Here is a 22,886-nt window from a genome sequence, read left to right on the forward strand (position 1 = left end):
CTTTCAGAAGCGTTGTCCGGATAAGTGGTAGACGGTTGACTTCATTTATATTGTGCGTTGGTTGTTCTGTGATGAACAGAAACTAAAGCTAGTGAAAAAATATTTAGTTTGCTTTCTTGCTTTGAAATATCAAAGAATAAAGGTAACCCACACAAAGGAAGTCTTATACTACAGATGAGTTCCTTGGAACTTTACAAGAAAATTTTCACAATGATTTTGAGTTGGTCTTTCACCACATTGGATTCCCTGTTGTCTTTACATGCAGGACTCATACCATCTGTATTTTGTGTGATTTATAGAATCATAGAATAGTTAGGGTTGGAAAGGACCTTAAGATCATCTAGTTCCAACCCCCCTGCCATGAGCAGGGACACCTCACACTAAACCATCCACCCAAGGCTCTGTCCAACCTGGCCTTCAACACCGCCAGGGGTGGAGCATTCACAACTTCCTTGGGCAACCCATTCCAGTGCCTCACCACCCTCACAGTAAAGAACTTCCTCCTTATATCCAATCTAAACTTTCCCTGCTTAAGTTTTAACCTGTTACCCCTTGTCCTATCACCACAGTCCCTAATGAAGAGTCCATCCCCAGCATCCCTATAGGCCCCCTTCAGATACTGGAGGGCTGCTATGAGGTCTCCATGCAGCCTTCCCTTTTCCAGGCTGAACAGCCCCAACTTTCTCAGCCTGTCTTCATATGGGAGGTGCTCCAGTCCCCTGATCATCCTCGTGGCCCTCCTCTGGACTTGTTCTAACAGTTCCATGTCCTTTTTATGTTGAGGACACCAGAACTGCACACAGTACTCCAAGTGAGGTCTCACAAGAACAGAGCAGAGGGGCAGGATCACCTCCTTTGACCTGCTGGTCACGCTCCTTTTGATGCAGCCCAGGATACGGTTGGCTTTCTGGGCTGTGAGCGCACACTGAAGCTGGCTCATGTTCATTTTCTCATCGACCAACACCCCCAAGTCCTTCTCTGCAGGGCTGCTCTGAATCTCTTCTCTGCCCAACCTGCAGCTGTGTCTGGGATTGCTCCGACCCAGGTGTAGGACCTCACACTTGTCATGGTTAAACTTCATGAGCTTGGCATCAGCCCACCTCACAAGCATGTCAAGGTCCCTCTGGATGGCATTCCTTCCCTCCAGTGTATCAACCGAACCACACAGCTTGGTGTCATCGGCAAACTTGCTGAGGATGCACTCAATCTCACTGTCCATGTCACCAGCAAAGATGGTGAACAAGACCGGTCCCAACATCGATCCCTGAGGGACACCACTCATTACTGGTCTCCAGCTGGACATTGAGCCATTGACCACAACTCTTCGTGTGCGGCCATCCAGCCACCAAGCGGTCCACCTATCAAACTGATGTTTCTCCAATTTGGAGACAAGGATGTTCATGTATTCCCTTCAGTGTTTTAAACAAAAATGTAGGGTTTTTTTTTCTTTTTTCTTTCTTTTTCTTTCTTTCCTTTTTCTCTTTGATCTTTATTAATACTGTTTAGTGTTGAAGCTGGAAACAAAAAGGATGGAAAAAAAATGCTGTCAGATCTTCAGAGATTGTTTATGGGCTAGTTGAACAGTTAAAAATATTTTGCTTTCTAGCGCTAGTGCATGTATTTTTCCCTTACCTAAAGGGAAAGGAAAAGCCAGCAGTTATGATGGTCTGTGATGTGAAGAACTGCTTTCACAACTTGTGATTTTGTGGATACTTGGATAAAAAATAAATTAATTTGTTCCCTGTATTAAATTTACTTACATTTTACTGTATAGCTATTAATGCTCATCTCCCCTGAAGGTATGACAGCTGGTTAAACAGAAATTGCAGCAAGCACAGAGGTAGCTACGTTGCTTTACTAAAGCATAACTACAGGCTTTTGTAAAGGACGTCCTTTAGTCCCTGATTCCTAGTGCTCCACACCACCTCCTGTCAGGCATTGACATAGCAGTACTGGTAGAAAAGTTCAATTTCTGTTCCTGACGCTGTGTTTTGTGTTTCTAATGTGAGAAGACCCCATAATTTCCATCCTAGCCTGTCTGAAGTTCCCCAGCAATAGCCCAGACAGAAGATTCCTTGTGTGCAGAGATTTCCAGGTCAGGAGGCATCTTTATGACTGTCCCACTTGATCTCATGAATGAAGCTCCCTGGTTTACAGTAGAGCAGGATCGCTGAAATTGGCACAGCTCAAGTTAAGCCTCTTCTGCAGCTAACTGGAGCACCTACCTCATGCCCAAAGTTCTTTGTGGGCAAACTTCCCCTGATCTCTGGCTTCAGTTTGGCTCCAAAGCTGGAGGAACCCTGTGTCTCCCTGTGGTGCTAGGTGTAGGCTTGTGTGACGAAGCCTTTTCCAGGTGGGCTCATGGGGGCGTTTGTTGTCCACCCACAAACCTTGGCGCTGTCTCAAGTCCTCTTGCCTCTGCCCAAGCGCCTCTGCCCATGCGCCTCTGTCTAAGCGCCTCTGTCTAAACACCTCTGTCTGATTTTTGTAGTGTCTGAGCTATTGTCCTTATACAGTGTGCCTCATGGTACCTGGGTTCTTAGTGTTCTTTGTAATAACATTATATTATCTGTTATTGTTTGAGTAAGTGGTAAAAGGTAGTCACTTACAGGAAAGACAGCATGCAATAGCGCTTTCTTTATCAAGGCATGTTTTCTTTTAGGTCTGCCTTGCAGTTCACATTTACATTGAGTACAGTGTCTATAACATGAAGTGCAAAGAATACATGTGAAAATTAGGGAAATATCTACTTCATATTTATGCAGTGATAGTTTTCTAAGCAATTCGACTGAATTTTGTTAGGGGAGAATTAAATGTACTAGAAAGTAGTATTTGTATGTAAAATTCCCGGTACTTTCCTGCTTTCCCTATCATGAAGTTGAGAATATTTAGATAATACAAAACCAAACCTTCTTTATCAGGCAAAATTTTTATTTCTAATCTTTCAGTCACTCGTAAATGCTTCTCAGAAAATTTTGTCCTAAAACTGTTATCAGTTTTCACTGTAAATAACTGTTGTGTTACTGAATTCCAGACAAACATATTAGAAATTAATCTGTTTTGAGATGAGCATTGTAGCTATATAAAGTATACGTAATATAAATAGGGGTATTACATAAGCATAATATATACATATAAAACTATATATATAAACCATTGTATTTTATATAATTATATACAATTTATGTATAATAGATGTCATACATAAAAGATGTTATTATAGGCATTACTGACATAAGATAGTCACATATTTTTCATAATGTAGTAGTGGTATATTGTCTCCAGAAATTAGGAGGCTGAAAACTGGCTAACTGAAGAAAACTGTGAAGAAGCTAAGATTTTTGTATTTCATTCAAAACACTAAGAGTGCATAAGGATAGGACATGAAAGAATATAAATACAGTACATTATTTATGTATAATGATAAATAATCATCATATTCATGTTTGCAGATATCAGGAAATTTTTCAGTAACACAGAGTGGTTTTCTGCAATGTTCTAAATATTATTATGGGTTAGGTGTAACTGTAATGTTTACATTAACTGTATTTTAGATATCTGATATCCATGTTACTGGAGAGTCAGAGGACATGTCTGCTAAAGAGAGACTGCTCCTGTGGTCGCAGCAAACAACTGAGGGTTATGCTGGAATACATTGTGAAAATTTCACTACCTGCTGGCGCGATGGAAGATTGTTTAATGCCATCATTCATAAATACAGGTGAGTAATCTGTTCTCCTGGAAAATGTTCGTTACAGAATTTTAATGTACATAGAAAGAGGGCTCTGTATTTTTATGCCTGTAATAGCACTGCAGTTGTGGAGAGGGCACTGGCTCTTCCTGGACTGCCACTGCTCTTTGCAGCCAAAGGATGCCTGTTAGCCCTTGTGTGTCCTTCCTTCCTCAAAGAAGCATCTCCATGAATCCTGCACATCTCCCATGGGACATCTCCAAGCTGCTGAGAAGAATGTCCCTAGGGCTCAGTCTTCTCCACAGTCCCTTTTTGTCATGCTTACCTTTAACAATAGGCAGGGTAAAGTCCAAAACCGCACTGCTGGCGAAAGCTGTCAACTACAGCATGATCTGAGATATGCTTAAGTTCTCTGTATTCTTTTCTATGTGGCTTTACATGGCTCTCATGGCTTTTATGGCTCCCTGGAGCCTAGAGCTTCTTCACTGTTTCTGCTGAGAGCACAGATCTACTCTGAGATGCATCTCCTGCATCTCCAAGGGTATTCTTATGGAAAATGGTACCAGCTGTCTTGAATATTTTCAGTTTGAGAAGGGAATTGTGTTGCTGTATGCTTTTGTGACCAAACTCTTACAAAGTTAAACAGGCATTGGTAGAACCACTGGTGGCTACGGCTAGAAGCTAAAGGATACAGTATGTTCAGTTGAAATACAGTTAAAAATGTCTACTGACGGGAGAGGTTTCCTAGTTCTGGATTTTAAGTGAGAACAGGTCTCTCTTGACAAAGCCAACTTTGGCATCAAAGCACATCAGAGGAGGAAGATTTAAGATCATCGCTGTGCTCAGTGTTTCCTCTTGGCTGGTGATATCTCTCTCGTTTCGTACATTTTTGGTTCCTGAATTGAGTAAGGGGGTTTGTATCTTAGAGGACCACATGAGGGTGCATTCTGGCCACTGGGCTAATCGGTGTGTGCTGATTTGTCCTGTGTCTTGTGGAAGGCTTGCAACTTTCTGGGTCTTATTACAGCACATTTAGTTTGTGCTGTATGCCCTGGGGATATCATAAAGAAGTTTGAGAGTTTATGACTTCTTTGTAAAATACTGAAGTATGCCACATACTAAAGGCCCAAGTAAGGCAGATTTGGTGTTTTCATGCAGCTCCAGGGAACAGGTCCTGAAATGGATTATTCCATTCTTGGATCTCCTCTTGTGGGACCACTTGGCTCACTGTGGGAAGAAGACTAGACAGAGCCAACTTACATATGGTGTGGGGAGTAGGACACTAAAGTAAAATTGGAGATGAGTCAAGCAGATGCAGCTGCAGCCTTTTCCTCACACACTGTGTAGAGAAGCTGCAAGTATAATATACAGTGCTCTGAGTCCCAGAGAAGTTAGCTGTGGCAGTGCATGGTAAAATGGAGCTGCATCTGAATCAATGAGGTCTTTTTTCTGACTGTGCTTCTGTTCTGGGTAGTCAGTCAGGGAGGTGGTGCATGCCAGCAAGACAGTCTTCTTTTAGTAACATTGGCAAGACAAAGGGAAATAGCTGGCAGAAGGCTAGGCTGTTTTACTTCAGGACAGAGCAGCCAAAAGAATGAACACAGCACAGGCAAGTATGTGAAAAAATAAACAATGTGAAAGATACAGAGAGCTGGGAGGGAAAAAAGGAAGGAGCTTAATGAGATGGAATAATGGAAAATAGTTTCCAGAGCATCTTCAGACCGTATGCTACTTCCATACAGCAGTGTACACTTTCAGCTCAGCAAGTAGTAGTTGTGGTACAGCTCAGTTAATAAATAATGCAGAACTTTAGTTCTGTCCCCTGGCTGTGTGAATGTTAATGCCTTGGGATATGACTAAGAACCTGCAGCTGCTTTGCTGGAGCAGTGTTTCTGGCAGTGCTCTGTGAGTTTCATTCATAGTGTTTCAGTGGGGAAGCACAGGCACCTTTGACACGAGTGCATTGCACAAAGCAAATGATTCAACAGCTGAGGAGCAGAGTACCCACTTTGTGTGCTTCTGTGCCAGTTTAGATTTAGCTTATCCTCTTCCTGTGCATAGCTTCTCCACCTAAGGATCCCATGTGCTTCCCAGGAATGTTTGCCGTCCTTATCTGATGTCTTTTTGCTGGGAGAGGTAACAGATTTCTGGATTCCATCTTGCTCGTTAAATCAGTGAGACTCTTCCGCTGATTTCAGTGAGCTTCTATATTTCTTTTGCCATTTTGTAGCACTAAAACGGAGATGATAATTTCCAGCTATTGCTCACAAGATAGGAATGGTCTTCCCAAACAGTCATCTGATATTTTTAACTACAGTGTTTTACTCCAGAGAGCTCTTTTAAAGTTTGGTTTGTGTCCTGAGCAGTAAGTAGGCTAAACACTAACGGAATGTGCACATTTCTGGCAGTCATTCTCCGTATGCTTTGTTTGTCCATTTTCATAGAATCATAGAATAGTTAGGGTTGGAAAGGACCTTAAGATCATCAAGTTCCAACCCCCTGCCATGGGCAGGGACACCTCGCTCTAAACCATATCACCCAAGGCCTCGTCCAACCTGGCCTTGAGCACTGTCAGGGACGGAGCATTCACAACCTCCCTGGGCAACCCATTCCAGTGCCTCACCACCCTAACAGGAAAGAATTTCCTCCTTATATCCAACCTAAGCTTCCCCTGTTTAAGTTTTAACCCATTACCCCTTGTCCTGTCACTACAGTCCCTAAGGAAGAGTCCCTCCCCCAGCATCCCTATAGATGTGCCCAGACCTAATTTTAGGGCAATGACATTCAGTGCTATGACAGTAATAATCATAAGGCTCAGAAGTACCCAGGAGTGTTCATGGTATCTAGAATTGCAGTTGTAGTGAGCGACAGTAAGCTGTATGCTGGATATAGGGTACACGTGTACCCATGTCAGGGCACAGCAGTGAGGGTTCCCCATGGAGGGTCCGTCAGAGCAGGGCCTGGCAGCCAGGACCGTCAAACCACTTCAGCCAGGAGGAGGGCAGCCAGGGGCACTGAGGCAGCCCCATCCTCAGTCCCAGCCCCAGGCATTGGCACTTCTCTGGGTGATGGGCCTGACAGATGGGTCACAGGTAGGCTGCACTGCTGCAGGGGCAATAGCTCAGCTGGGGGCCAAAGGCAAGAGCCCCAGCAGCTCTTGGAGGACAGAAGCTATGCTGTCTCTGAGGTGAACCTGAGCACAGACAGGCAAACCTGGTGCTTGCAGCCCTGACACCATGGTCGAGAGGCCTTTTCTGGGATGTGCCACTGAGAACACAATCCACATGGGTCCAGCATGATCCCTACAGTTGGATATCTGTGAGGCAGGGAGATGTCAGTGTCCAGTTCTAGGTGATGGGTTTGCAGTGGCAGGTTATAATTACTTCCTCTCCAGGCATAAGCAATCTTTCTAAATTGTAAGTACAGACCAGCTTTAGGATTTCAGGAAATTGCTGAAGCTGTGGAGAGCTGGGTGGGGAGCTGGGTTGTGAATTGTTAACAGCTGGCAGGGAACCTCTCCCCTCAGCAGGGCTGAGACCTCAAGTACTCTTAATGGCAGGTCAGAATTGTTTCATCTGGGCTGATGGTAGTGGTCTCCATTTATTTTCTCCTTGTCCAGGCAGAGGATGCCAGTGCTTTTTGGTGCAAGCCAGCTAAGATTATGATGCAGAACTGCAGGAAGAGGGTGTGGATTTGTCACGTTTCCTGCTCCCCTAAAAGTGTGTGGGAGAAGCAGGACAAGGCCAACATTTCCCTGGCATGAGTAACAGTAGGAGCATCATCTGCAGCATCTCTGTGGAGATCAGCGAGCTGGTGTGTGGTGTGAGTGAGCCAGGTTCCTCTCCATCTCCCAGCCCTGTGTGCACCCACAGCTGGACTGGTAGCACTCTGCTGCCAGTGCCAAGCCTTGGGATACAGGGTCACATGCACTCAAGTCAGTCTTCTGAGCAGATGCAGGGTATTTGTTTACTTTCCTCTAGAGCAACAAGGGTTAGGTTGTCAGGGCATTTTACAAGGGCCTGCAGTCATTTTCTTTATTACTTCTCTTAAGAATATGAACGAGTTTCCAGTGATACTGCAGTGTTCTTTAGATCAAGGAAAGTAATTTTATGAATGACAGAAATGAGAGGAAAAGTTGACTCTATTTGAGGTACTTGGCTTCATATACAACTTCTTTCTTCTTTCTTCCTTTTTTTTTTTTCCCCTCCAAATTTAGGCAAATGTAATTTGTTCTTATGTGAGAAGGTTGCTTATGTTTTCAACGGTTTTCAGTGGTCTGTGTTTATAGGGTAAGATTAGGGATTACTTGGCTGAACTTTTGAAAAGTATATAAAGCTTCTATTTTAAAACATCCTATACATGGTTAAATCCCTGGGAAACAAATGGGTCTCCACACTGGTCTCAAGAATTTCCTCAGGGGGCTCCATTCCAGGCCCTGGATTTTGCTGTTATTCTGTGCAAATATTTCTCCTTACATAGAAAGACCAAATAAATTTAAAAGTCAGTTTTAATACTGAACATTATACCAGGTTTGTTAATTGTGCAATTTTATTTAAGTGTATCAACTTTCAGACTGTTTTTTGAACCTCTACATGTTTCTTTAGATCTGTGATCAGGCCATTAGGAAAAGCTACAGGTGTGCCCAGGAGATTCGAGAACACGCTGTATGTCATCTATTATGTAATTTGCCTTTTATAACTTAATTTTTCATTGAAGACGTCTGTTATTTGCTTCAATGTGTTGTGTTGGAAGGGATCTGACTTCAGGCAGTTTCAAAAGTACGTGATGTTTCTTTCATACCATCATATCATACATGTAGCAAAACCCTGTAAGACAGACTTCAGAGTTGGAGGCTGACTTTAATCAGCGTGTAATGCCCAGATTTTCCAGGAGATACTGCTGCCTGCACACTGGGGTCTTTATCTTGCATTGCAGCTCTTACCACATGTATTTCTAGTCAATAGACTGTGTTTTAGGTAAATGCTCTTCATTTGTGTTTTGTTTTCTTATGTATGTGCCTTTTGCCCCGGAAAAAGACTGTGTCCCATTATTAAAATATGTACAAACAGTTGATATCTATAGAGAATGAAGGCCACTCCTCTTTCATCAGGAGTCGTATGTCAGATTGGAGCTAGCAATCAGAATTATAGATCTACGTTACACTTTGCAGGTACATTTAAAACTAAGGGAATTCAAATAAGAAGTTATCTCAAAGTAACAAACTGCTTGTATTTTTGACCTCAGACTGCCTTGAGCAGTTGGTACATAAGGACTGCAGGCAATTTCAGTGAAAAAGTGTCTGCAAATAAAATTTAAGACATACCAAAAATAATAGCTGGAAGATTTACAGGTAAATAACATCTATAGAGACATTTTAAGGACAGTGGCTACTGATACTCAGAAACCAGACATGTTTTCTGACCAGTTCATCTTACTTTCTAAAGAAAAAAGGTGAAGTATGGAGGATATAAAATAAGATTAACGTCAAACAGATGCTTTTGGTAAAAAATGTATGCACTCCTTTCCACGTTTTATTTTCGTATTCTTACAGTTTTTAGTAATAGGAGGTAATTTTGCTTTTAGCATTTACAAAAGGAATTCCAGCAAGAGCAATATGTTCTTGTGTAACTAGATAATAGCATTTAATGAGTAGCCCCAGTGGTGCCTGTGTGGTGAAAAACAAGTGTTCAGGAAGCCCTGCAAGCTCAGTTTCCAGATAAAGCTGTTTTTTAAGGTCTAGTCTCAGGTGTTAGGTGTGTTCTAGTAAATGAAGTCTTGAAAGCCGTCCTGGGTCAATGTTGTCGCCTGAACTGGGCCTGGGAGGGTGTGGGTTGCAGTGGGCCATGGCCCTGCTATGGGAAGGACTAGCAATTAGAAAGTCACGGGCACATGATTGGCCTTCTGTCAACTTTCAGCATAGACATGTCCAGTTATATCTGGACTTCTGGTGAATTTCAGTAACCATTCAGAATGGTTAGGAAAAAGGTGGATAAACTGTGTTTAGGTCAGGCAGCAGTCTCACAAGCAAGGAGGACTGTAGTTTACACATGAACAGTTTGAGACAAGAAAACAAACAAGGTTATTTCGTGTAATGCTATACCAAGGCTTGCCAAGACCACGTGCAGACAGTTGTCTAAAATTTTGGCACTACTTAACAAGAACGGTAAGTGTTAGAAGTGCTGCAGGGAGGGAAAGTGGTGTGAGTCTTCAAAGGGATGCATTTTGAGCACAAGTTTGAAGAAAAATGTTTTTTACTATACTGTTAAAGAAATGTGGGGATCTGATCCAAAGCAGCCTTTGCTACCGGTAAACTTTGTGCAAGACCTTAATGATGCCTGCAATTTTTAAGTTGTACATGGTTTAGAGAGAGAGTGAAGAGAAAATGGTTACTATTCCCAAACAAAAGAGGAACAGAGGCTAACAGTGAATGAAGGGCACAGAGTGTAGATATACTGGGTGCTTCATGTGGGAGGAATAGAAGCTGCAGCAAAGAACATGTCCCCAAGGCAACAGCAGCATGACAGCTCCATAAATGCTGGACAAAGTGAGAGAGACAAATTTTCGAGGGTCACAGTGCTTTTCTTTTAAACTCTTACTTTCATAACTTCGTGCACTGTCAGGATTAATAAGTGGATGTTTTTTGGAGTGCAGCAAGCTAGATTTTTGCCTGCTAAATAACTGTTCTGGTTTAGAACAAGCTATTTCAACCTTACCCAGAACGATTTGCTGTATATATATAGTTAATTAAACACTAAGCTCCTGGCTGCAGTGCATGTGGCATCCCTCTGATGTTAAAACGTGTTGCACCTGATCAGGTACTGACATGAACACATTCCTTAAGGGGAGGGATAGGGATGCCTCAATTTGCAGTAACGTGTTGGAACACCCTGGGGGAATGAATGAGAAAGAAACTAAATATTACACAGTGTCAAGCCTTAAAATGCTAGGGGATATGTTTTAAGTAAAGAGATTAGCTGGGTTTGCTAGTTTCAGCTTGCTGTTTTGTGACTCATAATTTATTGTTACCAAGCTTTAACAAAAAAAAAAGTGGGTTTAGTTGCATTACCCCCACCTTCCCACCTGCCTCATTGTTCAGAAGCATGGTTGTTACTATTTCCAACGGTATTTGTTATCTAGAAGAAACATACTTAACATTGAGAATTGACAATTTGGGAAAAGATAAACAGCATTTAGGGTAATTAAAAATATTGATAAGCAGACGTGCCCTTAATGTAACTTGCCTGAGTATGCATATACATATAACTAATGGGTTTAGAAATAGCAAATAACCTCAGCTGCAGTTTAATCGAATGCACTCAGAAAAAATCTTTGATGTATCCTAGTGAAGACTGTATCGAAATAGAAGTGGAAGCAGGCCTGCAATGTTAACATCTTGTGTGGTGGTGGTGGTTAGCCTTAGTAGGTATTAGATGGAAGACTTCCAGGCAGTTGGGTTGATTAATTTCAGATCTGGACTTAAAAAATGATCCTTGTGTATACTTTGCTGGATCCTACTGCAAAGCAGCAGCCAAATGAAAGTCAACAGTCCCATACAGAGGGACCTTGACAGGTTTGAGAGGTGGGCCCATGCAAACCTTGTGAAGTTCGGGAAGGCCAAGCACAAGGTCCTGTTCCTGGGTTGGGGCAATCCCAAGCACAACGACAGGATGGGAGGGGAAGAGATTCAGAGCAGCCCTGAAGAGAAGGACTTGGGGGTGCTGGTCGATGAGAAAATGAACATGAGCCGGCTTCAGTGTGCACTTGCAGCCCAGAAAGCCAACTGTATGCTGGGCTGCATCAAGAGGAGCGTGACCAGCAGGTCGAAGGAGGGGATCCTGCCTCTGTACTCTGGTCTTGTGAGACCCCCACCTGCAGTACTGCATCTAGCTCTGGGTCCCAACACAAGAGGGACATGGACCTATTGGAATAATTAGTCCAGAGGACCATGAAGGTGACCGGGGCCTGGAGCACCTCTGCTGTGAAGACAGGCTGAGAGAGTTGGGCTTGTTCAGCCTGGAGCAAAAAGGCTCCAGGGAGACCTTAGAGCAGCTTCCAGTACCTTAGGGGGGGGACCTGCAAAAATGCTGGAGATGGACTTCTTACAAGGACATGTAGGGTTAAGACAAGGGGGCTTTAAACTGGAAGAGGGTAGACTTAGATTAGATATTAGGAAGAAATTCCTTAATGTGAAGGTGGTGAGGCACTGGCACAGATTTCCCTGAGAAGTTGCGGCTGCCCTGTCCCTGGAAGTGTTCAAGGCCAGGCTGGATGGGGCTTTGAGCAACCTGACCTAGTGGAAGGTGTTGCTGCCCATGCAGCTGGGGGGTTGGACCTAGGTGACCTTTAAGGTACCCTCCAACCCAAACCATTCTGTGATTCTTTTTGTAATAACTGAGGAAAAAAAAATACTGTGGTGAAATCAAAACTGTTCTCTTGCTTAGGTCAAATGGAGAAAAAGTGAAAAGTAAAACTTTGGATTGAAAGACCAGGTTTTTCTTAAGGGTGTCAGTTGTTTTTACCAAAAGAGTATGGTGTGTGAGCAGTGGTGGCATATGTGCCCGTGACCAAGAGGTCTTGGTCTTCTGGCAATGCTTTTGGCAACTTCGCGGCACATGTAGAAATGGTTGCCTCTCAGGCAGGATGGCTCAAGAAGCCTATGGGAAATCTTCTGAACTCACTGCAATACCTCACCCTTCTTCCCTCTTGGTAACTGTATTAATACCACTAGGAAGCCAGTGTGTCAGGCCATCACTGCTAGGGTCTGGGGGAGCAGAACAGAAAGATCATTTGGCTGGGTTTCTCATGGTCTCTTTGGTATTCAAACACTCTAAGGAAGGATATGTTATTTATGATTATTTCTGTGGATTGCACAGTGTGGGTCAAGGTTAACAGCTATGAGCCTTGATCCTATTCAAATTTAACCATAGGCAAAAAGTTTGCACAGTTACTGTACCATTTCTGGTTTTGTCATGATAAAACCATCTCATATTACAAAGAGAATGTAACATCTGGTTTTAAAGTTGGTGCAAGGACTGGCTGAGATTCTTTCTAGTTTCATTGATGTGTGTACTGAGCTTGAAATCGACATTGCAATCCTACTGCCAAGTTGTGATAAGGGCTCGTTAGGCATGGCTGAAGCTGAACCCCATGTTTAACTAATAGGTCTTTGATGTTACAATGCCTCAATTGTATCTTTAACTAAATCGGTATGGCAAGTGACAGGTAAAGTTTTGCTGTGCTAACAAAGGTGGGTCAGGAGGCTTCAGCAGATGGATTAAACTCTGTTTATCAAATCAAGGACATGCATGATAAAATTAATTATCTGAATTAGCTATGTATATTGTTATCTGAGAAAAATCCACGATTTGGTATGGAATCCAGAGCTTCTGAAAGGGAGGTGGCCTAGGGTATAGCGGAAGATAATGTTGACCTGGGAGTCAGTGTCATACCTCCTTTCCTCAGCATGGGGTTTTTGACACCAAGGAACATGCTGCAGAGCCTTGTGCTGTGTGTCTGTGCTGGGGTCCTTGATTCTGATGATGGAGGACATCTATTCCTCCTTCATGCCACAAAGTCATACTTGCTTAACATTTTTTTGAAGAGAAACTCTCCTCTTCCTCCTCTGGAAGTGATCCGACTGTGTGGAAAGAAATCTGACTTTAGTCTGCTCCCTGAAACTTGGGTTTCTTAGTTCTCTGAAACAGGGTTACTGAACACAGCTAGTCCTATATGGCCTTTTATTCCCTAGGAATATAGAATATTATTCCCTTTATATTGAAGCTCCCATGCAATGATGGAAAAAAAAGCCAGGAAAATCACTGTGATAGGCATATATATTAGCAAAGCATACCTCCAACTCTGTAAGTAAATCTCATGGTCATGACAATGTACAGAGCACTGCGCCTGCAAACATTTGAGCATCGATAGAAATGCATAGGTAACAAGGATAGTAGTATGTGTTAGTTGAAGGCCAGGAGTTATTCTCATGGTGTTGATGCCTCAGTCTTTCCAAAACAGGCTCTTTGGTAAGCTTGTTTTGAAAAAGACTTGGGCTTGTACCTGACAGGGAGACACATTCTTCAGTAGCCTCCCAAACATTGACTCTATGTACAAGCTGGCATAAATATTTTCTAGTGGTTTTGAGGCTCTGTTAAGGGATAGGTTAAATGGTAGATGTTACTATATAGTAGGTTGAATAATAAATTGATTTTGCTTCATCATCTCGTTTATAGATTTCCTGGGAAAGTAACAGGAGATATGTGTTAGAAGAGATAGAGCTAACGTGTCTGTTTTACATGGACATTCCCTCTTTTCTGATTCCTTTCTTGGTAATCTTTCTGCTATTAATCAAAATCTCTAGAGTAGATGATAATATATCTCTTTTCTCTTCTGAAATATATGTTGAATCCTTTCTGCTTGAGAAGTCTCTATTATTTTTTTTTAATTTATTTTATGACTCTGTATTCTGGCATGGTCTTTAATTTGTTTCAGGAGTCTTCCCATCCCTAAAAAATGCATGAGTCTGTCTGGCACCCGTCCTTTTCAATTGTCTGTGAACAATGAAGCAAGGAATTTGTTTAATTTTTATAGGCATTTTCTAAAGACAGCAGTGGAACTGCTAAATGGACTGTAGTGACATGTGCGTTTCGCTCTGCATCTTCAGTCATGTTTTCTCTGAGAGTTCTGCTTGAAACTCACTATATTAATACTTCTGCTCAATATAAGCCAAGAAAGAAATACATTTTAATATCGGGTATTACTCAGGCAGCATCCAGGGTTTTGACCGAAACAGAATTTTGTCAGTTGAACAGCTTAGATAGTTCATGTAAATAGCTTCAGGCTTGTTAGTTAGCCTTGTGAACATGTTTAACAATATTTTCATGTGGAATATTACTCTGTAATCTTACATGCTAATATTACTCTGGAATATTACTGGTTTACTAGGTGTTAGATTCTGCCTATGGGAAAATCTACACATGCCTAAGTTTATTATGCACAAGTCTTTGATTTCAAGGAGTCTTTCCAGAGTAGAAAGCTTGCATTTGATCCATTTCACTTGCTTCCCTGTGTGGTGCTATTTGTTCTCTTGACTTGATCATAATTTTGTCAGCTTCCTAATTGAAATTAATCACACCTGGGTTTTTTCCCTCACTTCTGATACAAATTGTGTCTAATTTCTAACACCTACACTAAGATCTCAAATGGCAGGCACCAATCTTTTATAAATGAAATGATTAATGACTTGCGATGTAGAAGCCAAACTCCTTGACTTAGGTGTGCCTGCAGCAGAAGCATCTCCTTTGCATGGAATGTTCCAACCCAGCTGGTGTTCGGGATGTTTATGTGTGTGTTTTGATGGCAAGGGCCCAGCCCACTGAAAAATCTGCCATAAGATGACTCGTGGTATTATGACAGAAGGTAGAGTCATCGTTTTTTACTTAAAGTGGATTTAATTTAGTTCTCGATTGTGTATAAAACCACTGAATATTTTATGCAAATTGATGTAAAATATATTTATACGACATGACAAATAGCTTCTACAAAACTCATGTACTTTCTTTTTAGCCTTAAAAGTGAAAATGCTTGCCATAATGGATGGTGATAATGGTAAATCTAATGTTTACTTCAATTAAGACAGTTAGATAAATATGCATTAGAACGATACTCATCAGAATTGCAGTTTAAGCAGTTAGTAGCATTTCAGAGTTCAAAGGAGAAATGGAATACTAAAGATACTGGAAAATAATTGTCAGCCTTTGTTATACAGTCTCACAACACTCACTGTGCACAATCTGTGCTTGATAATACCAGATTCCCTTGATTCTTCAGAGGAGGATGGTGTTAGTGATTGCAGACTGAAAATTACGTGTGAATGCTCAAATGCAAATTCACATGTACCTAGTTAGTGTACAGGTATCTCTGCCAGCTTGCAGCAGATAAAAATTTTATTTAAAAACATGAGAAAACACTCTTAAACAAAGGGAACAGTGTTGCAGTCTGACTTCCTGAGGCATGTTTTTTGGATGCATTATTCTGGGACTAAAAAAAGGCTTTTAGTAAGCTCTGGGGAGGTAAGCTTCTTTTCCTGTGGCTTTGCAATGTATCCCTCTACTATTTGTGAAAAGGGTGACCTGCAGAGAGTGGTGGTCCCAAGCCTCTGGCAGCGTGTGCTTCCTGTGGTCAGTACCAGGTGCTTTTGTATTCAAGACATAATGCCTGTCTTTTCCCTTTTATAAACTATCAGTAGGCTTGTTCTCAGTCAGCTGTTAAGCCCCTGCTTTAGACAACCGAAGACAGAGGTGAATGCTGTCTTCTGTAGTATTTTCTGGTAGATCAAAACTTTAGATACAGACTGGTTAACCTAAGTTGGTATGCTGTGTGTTAAGTGTGTAATTAACTGAAAACAGCAGTATTCATTGCAATTCTCTCTTCTTCTTAAAGGGGAACTGAAATAACCCTATGCTGGTAGGAGTTGCAATGATAGGAAGGTATGTTTAAAAGGCAGGGAGGCATCTCACAAATAGCTGTGATTTTTGAGTAATATATCATTATATATAAAACAACAGCAGTTGTTTTCATCAGGTATTTTACCTGTATTTCTGTGAGATACAGATGAGAACCTTAGCTCCTCTTCATATTCTGAGAAGATTATCATGTCAGTGTCTCTACAGCTTGCAGCTTATTTTCTGGGAATAGTCAAGGCTTTTACAGTAACTTGTAATTTCTTGTTCTGAGAGTTGGCAATCGAACAGGCAGTGTAAGTGATTCTTGATCCGTTTTTATCAAGTGTGAAACAAATGTAAAGAAGGCAGGAGAAAAAAGAATAACCAAACCACCAGTATACACTTACAGAAATCTGCTTCTTCTGTCAAAACTGTGCTGTGAAAGTGATCATTATTACTCATACTATCTCTGTTATTGTGGCTGAAATAAGAGACTGGAGTGCTCTGTTTCCTTTTCTAGTATTGCCTTTTATTTTTCATGGATTTTCTGTGCTGCTGAAAGCAACAGATGATACTGGTTTCATTGCATTGTTTCCATTGCACTCAAATTCAGAGAAGAATAGCATGAGCTTGGTCATTCTCCCACTAAGCATATTGGAAGTGGAAAGTCCTGCTGGTTTAGGAGGATTATGTTTCTTTTTACACCACCTAAGTTTTATTATTAATTAAATGTTCTTTCAAGAAATAATAGGTGCAGTATTGTTATCGGTCCTGTAGACTTGTCTTCTAAAGAACATAAAGAAAACAGGGATTCTAAATGGCTGAAAAGGAAAACATTTTTATTTACAGTACACTTGTAGTTAGTTCAAAGACAAGCTTGTATTGAGCTTCACCTTTTTGTGATCAAGGGAATTCTGGGATGTTGTCAAATGAAATGGTACCGTCCGTTTTGAACAATGTGAATATTTAACAGTTTTATTTCCCTCAGTTGCAACAATTCAAAGCTTCTGCTAGGTAAAACTAAGAAAACAGTTTTTCTAGAAAATGAGAAAATTTAAGGACTGAGGTGTTCACTAAAGCTTAGATGTCACGTTTTTTTCTTACAGGGTTTTGTTTTAGGGTTTCTTTTCTTCAGTGTGGGACTGGTTTTCAGTAGTGTAGGATTTCAGTATCAACAGTTTCAGACCTTTGTGACTCTAGTTAGCTTCAGTGAGCTGAGTTTTTGCTTAGCATCTTTGAAAATCCCTTCTTCCTTTTAGTTGCTATGGCTAAGAGGATTCCCCGTGCTGAGAGACCGTAACACACTGCCCTGAGAACTGCAAGATCTAAAAACCAAGTGCCACATAGCAAACCTAAAGGACGGTATTAATTTGAAGTTTTACAGTAATTTTAAATGTAAAAGTAGTGTTGCTGGTACAGGATGATACTTATGGGCCTTAAAAATATTTATAGGCAAGACCGGCTTAAGAGAAGTATTACATTAAAACAAGAGTGTTGTGGCTGGCAACGGAATTTGGCAGGATGAGGGTGTGAAGGTGTAAGTGCATGGGCTGAGGGTTGTCTGCAAGAGAACTAGCAGCAACATTTAACCAAAAGCAGGGCTTCAGTACAGTTTGAACAAGACTTCCTTAAAGCCCAGTAAGAATAGTTGTCTTCCAGGGTGAAGTGATGTTTTTGTGACGGAACTTGTTTCTGTATGGGTTCTAACATGTGCTGAAGAGTTTGATGCAGGATGACTAAAACTTGTAAAGGCAGTAGAAATGAACTTCCTCGTGGAAATGGGTCCTAAGGGAAAAGTGAGTTTAACCTCCTTAAGGGCAGTGGGAAGGAGAAGGTGCTATAGTAGAATGGCAGTGCACATTAAGAAATGTGCAAATAAAAAATACATATATATATTATTTATTTTTATATATATATATATATATATATAAAACAGGGATGGCTAAAACATTTACCTTGTAGATAAGGAACTGAAAGTGTTGTAGTTGCCTGCTGCTTGTATTTGTCACTTAGTACTGACCTCAGTTGCTGCACATGATTTTAATGGAATCTTTCTTAATGAAAGGTCTGTTGCTGTATCTATCCATGGGCTTGGTTTGATTTACTAATACAGCAGTAATTTAAAGGTGGGAAAGGGTTGTAATCAAGTATTCCTTTTTTATTTGACAGGCCGGACCTGATAGACATGAATACCGTTGCTGTTCAAAGCAACCTTGCAAATTTAGAACATGCTTTTTTTGTAGCAGAAAAACTTGGTGTTGCCAGACTTCTAGATCCTGAAGGTAAGATAACTGCAAAGGGCTTTGTTGCAAAAACCCTAACGTTAAAATAAAATCCAATCTGCCTGCAGGTTGTAGCATATTTGTGGGCATTCTTACAACTACATGATAAAGTACTGTTCTGTCTTGCTCTTTTAGATGTTGATGTTTCTTCACCTGATGAGAAGTCAGTAATAACTTACGTGTCATCACTTTATGATGCATTTCCCAAAGTACCAGAAGGTGGTGAAGGCATTAGTGCAAATGTAAGTAGGAGAAAAATACTTGTGCAGTGTGTGAGCTTCATTAACACAGTTGTTGATTTCAGAATGTTAGCTGGATCATCTGTCACACTTCTCTTTCACATGGTTTTTCACGTTGAGATTTTAGAAGCTTAGCAGGTATTTCCAGTTCTGGACAAAAGCAGAAAGCTTAAACCAAAACACCTGAAGTTGGAGAAAGATTTAAGAGTGAAAGCTCTTACTTTTCAGTCGTGGACCTACAAACTGTGATCTGTTTGATCAGTTTGAAGTTTATTAAGCTAGAAAATGTTTTGTTTCCAGTGGAATTGTTTAGGACCAAATCTAGAGAGTAAAATCATGTATTTGGAAGCTTTAAGTGAACTGTAATGAGTAAGTAAATATTGTTTCAGATTTACAGGGTTTAGAAATCTATTTTCTATGTGTGTGAAGACCTCAGAGTCAAAGATAAAGCAAAAATGAGCTCTCAGATTATTTTCTTCTGACCTGTGATCTGGGTTGTGCTTTTTGGTAGGATGTTGAAGTCAAATGGGTTGAATATCAGAACATGGTGAACTACCTCATGCAGTGGATCAGACACCATGTCACGATAATGTCTGACAGAACGTTTCCCAACAATCCTGTGGAATTGAAGGTGAGGCGTCATGTCTTAAACTCCTTGTTGGAATGACACTTTACCTCATGGACTCAAAGCATGCTTGAACAAATGAAGTGCCTGTTGATTTATGTAATCAAGTATAAAACAGGACTACTCCTTAACCTTTTCAGAGTACAATACATTACTAACGTATGAACAATCAAAAGCTAATCTTTAGCTTGTCACTGATCAGTTTTTGTAGAACTCAAGTAGAACAGTGTAAGAACTGAAGCTTATGAAGAATATTAAGAGAGAATTTGGGAAGTAGGGTTACATTCAGTGTAAAAAAAGTTGATGATGGTTTTTATGTTTCTGTAGGCACTTTATAAACAATATTTACAGTTTAAAGAAACAGAAATTCCACCAAAGGAGGCAGATATAGTAAAAATTCAACAGCTATATAAACTGCTAGAGGTAAGTTTTAACAAGCATTAAAATGTATAAAGTTCATTTTCTGTGGCTTAAAATAACAAATATGTATGATTGCTAAGGTCTGGATAGAATTTGGACGCATCAAGCTTCCTCAAGGCTACCACCCAAATGATACAGAAAAAGAATGGGGAAAGCTTATTATTGCCATGCTGGAAAGAGACAAGACCCTTCGGCCTGAAGTGGAGAGGTATGCTAGTGAATGTTTGGGAGGCTTGGTTAATACCTTTTCAGTTGGATTAATTTGTATTGAAAATTGTAGATGTCATCTTCCCTGGTAACATCCACATTATTTTTCTAGATCAACTAATTTTGCCTTTGTTCAAGGCCTGAATTTCTTTACCTACTTCACAGAAGCAGATCCAGATGGAAATAACTTGGGTGGTTTCAGAAGTAATGATGAATAGTATCTGTGCCTCAGATCATCAACACACCTAAACACAAATATAAGCACCTTCTTTGTACAGTTAGTCAGAGCTAGGTTCATACCACTTTGCTGTCTCATTTGGACTTGATTTCATATAAGCAACATCCTCATCCTTTACATGAAATCTATATTTCACTGGGTACATAGCACTGTGGGCTAACAGTCTGTTCTGAGGTTGTTTAAAACTTGGCTGTACACAAGAGCACAGTCTTCAGACATGCAAAGTGCATAGGAGTCTTCCATGATAGAATGGGTGATACTGTTTGCAACATCACTAATAACATGTTGAATGAGTTTAAAACCTTGATGCAGTCTTGGAGCATTTTTTGCTTTTAATGGTACCTCTTTTGAGTTCTGTGGCAGACACAGGTGCTATCCATTCATTAATTAAAAACCAAAACCCCCAGACTTTTATCTAAGTTAAATGAATCATAGGGCTTCTACCTGCAGGTAAGGGTATAGACCTGGGTCTGGATTCATTCTGCTTTATTTTAAGCACTCAAAGGAGACTCATAAGAATGAAACCACTTACAGAGTATCCTGGCACTGGCTCTCTGGTGACAGCAGGGTGATTATTCTCTCTGGTTTAGGTGACTGAAATTGTGAAGAATCCAGGTCATTGTGTAGGAAGTCATCAGAAAGACAGATTTTAGCCAGAGAAGATCCTAACTACAGTCAGAGTTAATTACCTATGTGTCATGCTTACAAAGGCAAGAGCAATGTCAGGTTCAATGCAAGGTGTTTATTCACAGCTCCTTGCTGCGGAAGAAGTTCCTATGGAGGAATACGAGGTTGTCCCACCTTGTGCAGAGCAGAACACTGGAAAGGAGCAAAAGAAATACAGCTTACTAGACTTTATAGGTTAGTCTGTCCTGACCTGCCAAAAGCAAAGTTAGTGACTGCCTTTGCCAAAAGGAATCCTGTTCATACTTGCTGAAAGCTGGATTATCTTTGTTGAGAAAGTGTAGAAATGACATTAGTTTGTTTTTACTTTTTTATTCAGATAGACTGAGCACAGGATAAAACAAACATAAACGTAAACTCCTTCCTATATTTCAGGATTGGTAAACACTTAAAGTGACAGGTCATATGGTGATGGTCACTTCATATGGTGGTCACTGTAAAATGAGAGAGAAAAGTTGATTAGGTGATTCTGGCTTAATGACCAAGTTAAAACTGTTGGATGATCTGGACAGAAGAACGTGGTCCATGTTTGTTGTACTGGTTGCTAGTGTATCTCACTAATAATGAGGTTTTGATACAGTTCCTGGGCTGGGATTTGGTTGTGGCAAAAATGTGACCTTAGCTAATATTGAAATTTGGCAAATCCTAAATACTGCAAGTCTTGTGAATACATCCGAATGTATCAACACAGATTGACATGTGGCCGGATTGCTGTATGAGATTGAAATTAGTATGATGTCAGTGAGGAGAGTGCCAAACTAGCAGAGTTTGGCATTACCGCAGGGGTGTGTCTATGCCTTTGCTGTGCTCTTCTGTGTAAACAGTCATGGTGTGGGTGTGGGTTTTCAGGAGGTCTGAAAAGCAGGGGATAACATACTGACAAAAACATCCCTAATCCAAAATCTGTGTTAAAACGTAAACTCGAGGGCAGGCATCAGATTTTTCTTACTTGTTTTGTGGTCAAAACAGCAAGAACCAATTAGCTCTGAATATGGAACAAGTTGAAGGGAAATTTGCAGGAGGACAGATTAGTGGGACAGGGCAGTTAGTAAACATGCATACTTGGGCAGTGGAGTAATGCTAGTGGGTTGGATGGTGTACAGGTGTCTCAGATTATATTGGTATGTGCTGATTAACCGTGATATTCCCCCAGTTTTATTGTGCAGTTCCACTTGAAGGTAAAGGAGTCAGCCCAACCTGGAAGTGTTTTGTAGTATACTGTGGAGCATGGAGTTCTCACTTCACTCCTTTTTGAAACTTTTCATTGAGGAGTCTGAGAAACACTGCAAGGACTTCTTTAAGGTCTTATTTGGCTTACAGATACTTAGTGACACTTAAATAAAATATTTGGCTTGTCTATCTCCTAGAAACGCCCTAATGTTGCTGCCTAGTCTGTACTTGCAAAGCTTTAATGCAAGGTAGGGAATCCAAAAGCAAGGTAGCGTGCATAGCCCCAGGTAAAATCCTTTGAAGAGCTGGCAGAATATTAATTGCAGGGTTTTGAATATGCGTACTGAAGCCTATTTAAAGGAGGAGTGCTGGGTGTTTCAAAAGCCAGTAGTGAAATTTCATCCCTAGAAGCTGTACATTTTGTAGGAGATTTATCTTCTAATTTTTCAGCAAATGTAAACAGCCAGAAGGACGGTGCTCTGGACGTAAAAATGCACAGCAGTAGTTATAGTTATCACAGCAGTGATTCGGTGTTTAGCAACAGTACTAGTGCTCGAACCAGCGTTGACTCTAATGAGAATTTCCTTTCTGTTAATTGTGGTCCCACACTGATTAAATCTTGTATAAGCTTTGGTAATGGCACCTTAGAAGAAAACAGGTAACCTGGCATATGTATTTGTGCTTTGTGTTAGATGCTGTTTGTTTGTTTTTAAAGTCATACGACATGAATAGAAAATATAAAGAGTATTTATGCTTATTTATTTTTCTGAAATGTTCTGGCATTACCTAGGTTGGAAATGCTGCAGCAGATTGCAAACAGAATTCAGCGGGACAGCCGGAGCTGTGAAGAAAAACTAATACTTGCTCGGAATGCTCTGCAGTCTGTA

General features: G+C 40.8%; 1 protein-coding gene across 11 annotated transcripts in view; it reads left to right on the top strand.

Annotated features, from left to right (window-relative positions):
* Positions 1 to 22,886, top strand: part of DST (dystonin) — a 293,848-nt gene that overhangs the window by 129,541 nt on the left and 141,421 nt on the right. For all 11 annotated transcript variants that reach the window (XM_061347863.1, XM_061347864.1, XM_061347867.1 and 8 more), the window contains 7 exons: positions 3,555 to 3,721; positions 18,304 to 18,416; positions 18,552 to 18,658; positions 19,167 to 19,286; positions 19,608 to 19,703; positions 19,781 to 19,908; positions 22,790 to 22,883. In XM_061347863.1, coding sequence (XP_061203847.1) covers positions 3,555 to 3,721; positions 18,304 to 18,416; positions 18,552 to 18,658; positions 19,167 to 19,286; positions 19,608 to 19,703; positions 19,781 to 19,908; positions 22,790 to 22,883 — 825 coding nt within the window. The remainder of the gene's footprint in view (positions 1 to 3,554; positions 3,722 to 18,303; positions 18,417 to 18,551; positions 18,659 to 19,166; positions 19,287 to 19,607; positions 19,704 to 19,780; positions 19,909 to 22,789; positions 22,884 to 22,886) is intronic.

This window comes from Neopsephotus bourkii, unplaced genomic scaffold (genome assembly GCF_033783945.1).
Source record: "Neopsephotus bourkii isolate Nb327-2 ecotype Australia unplaced genomic scaffold, CSIRO-AGI_Nbou_v1 NB_330, whole genome shotgun sequence".
Classification (NCBI taxonomy): domain Eukaryota; kingdom Metazoa; phylum Chordata; class Aves; order Psittaciformes; family Psittacidae; genus Neopsephotus; species Neopsephotus bourkii.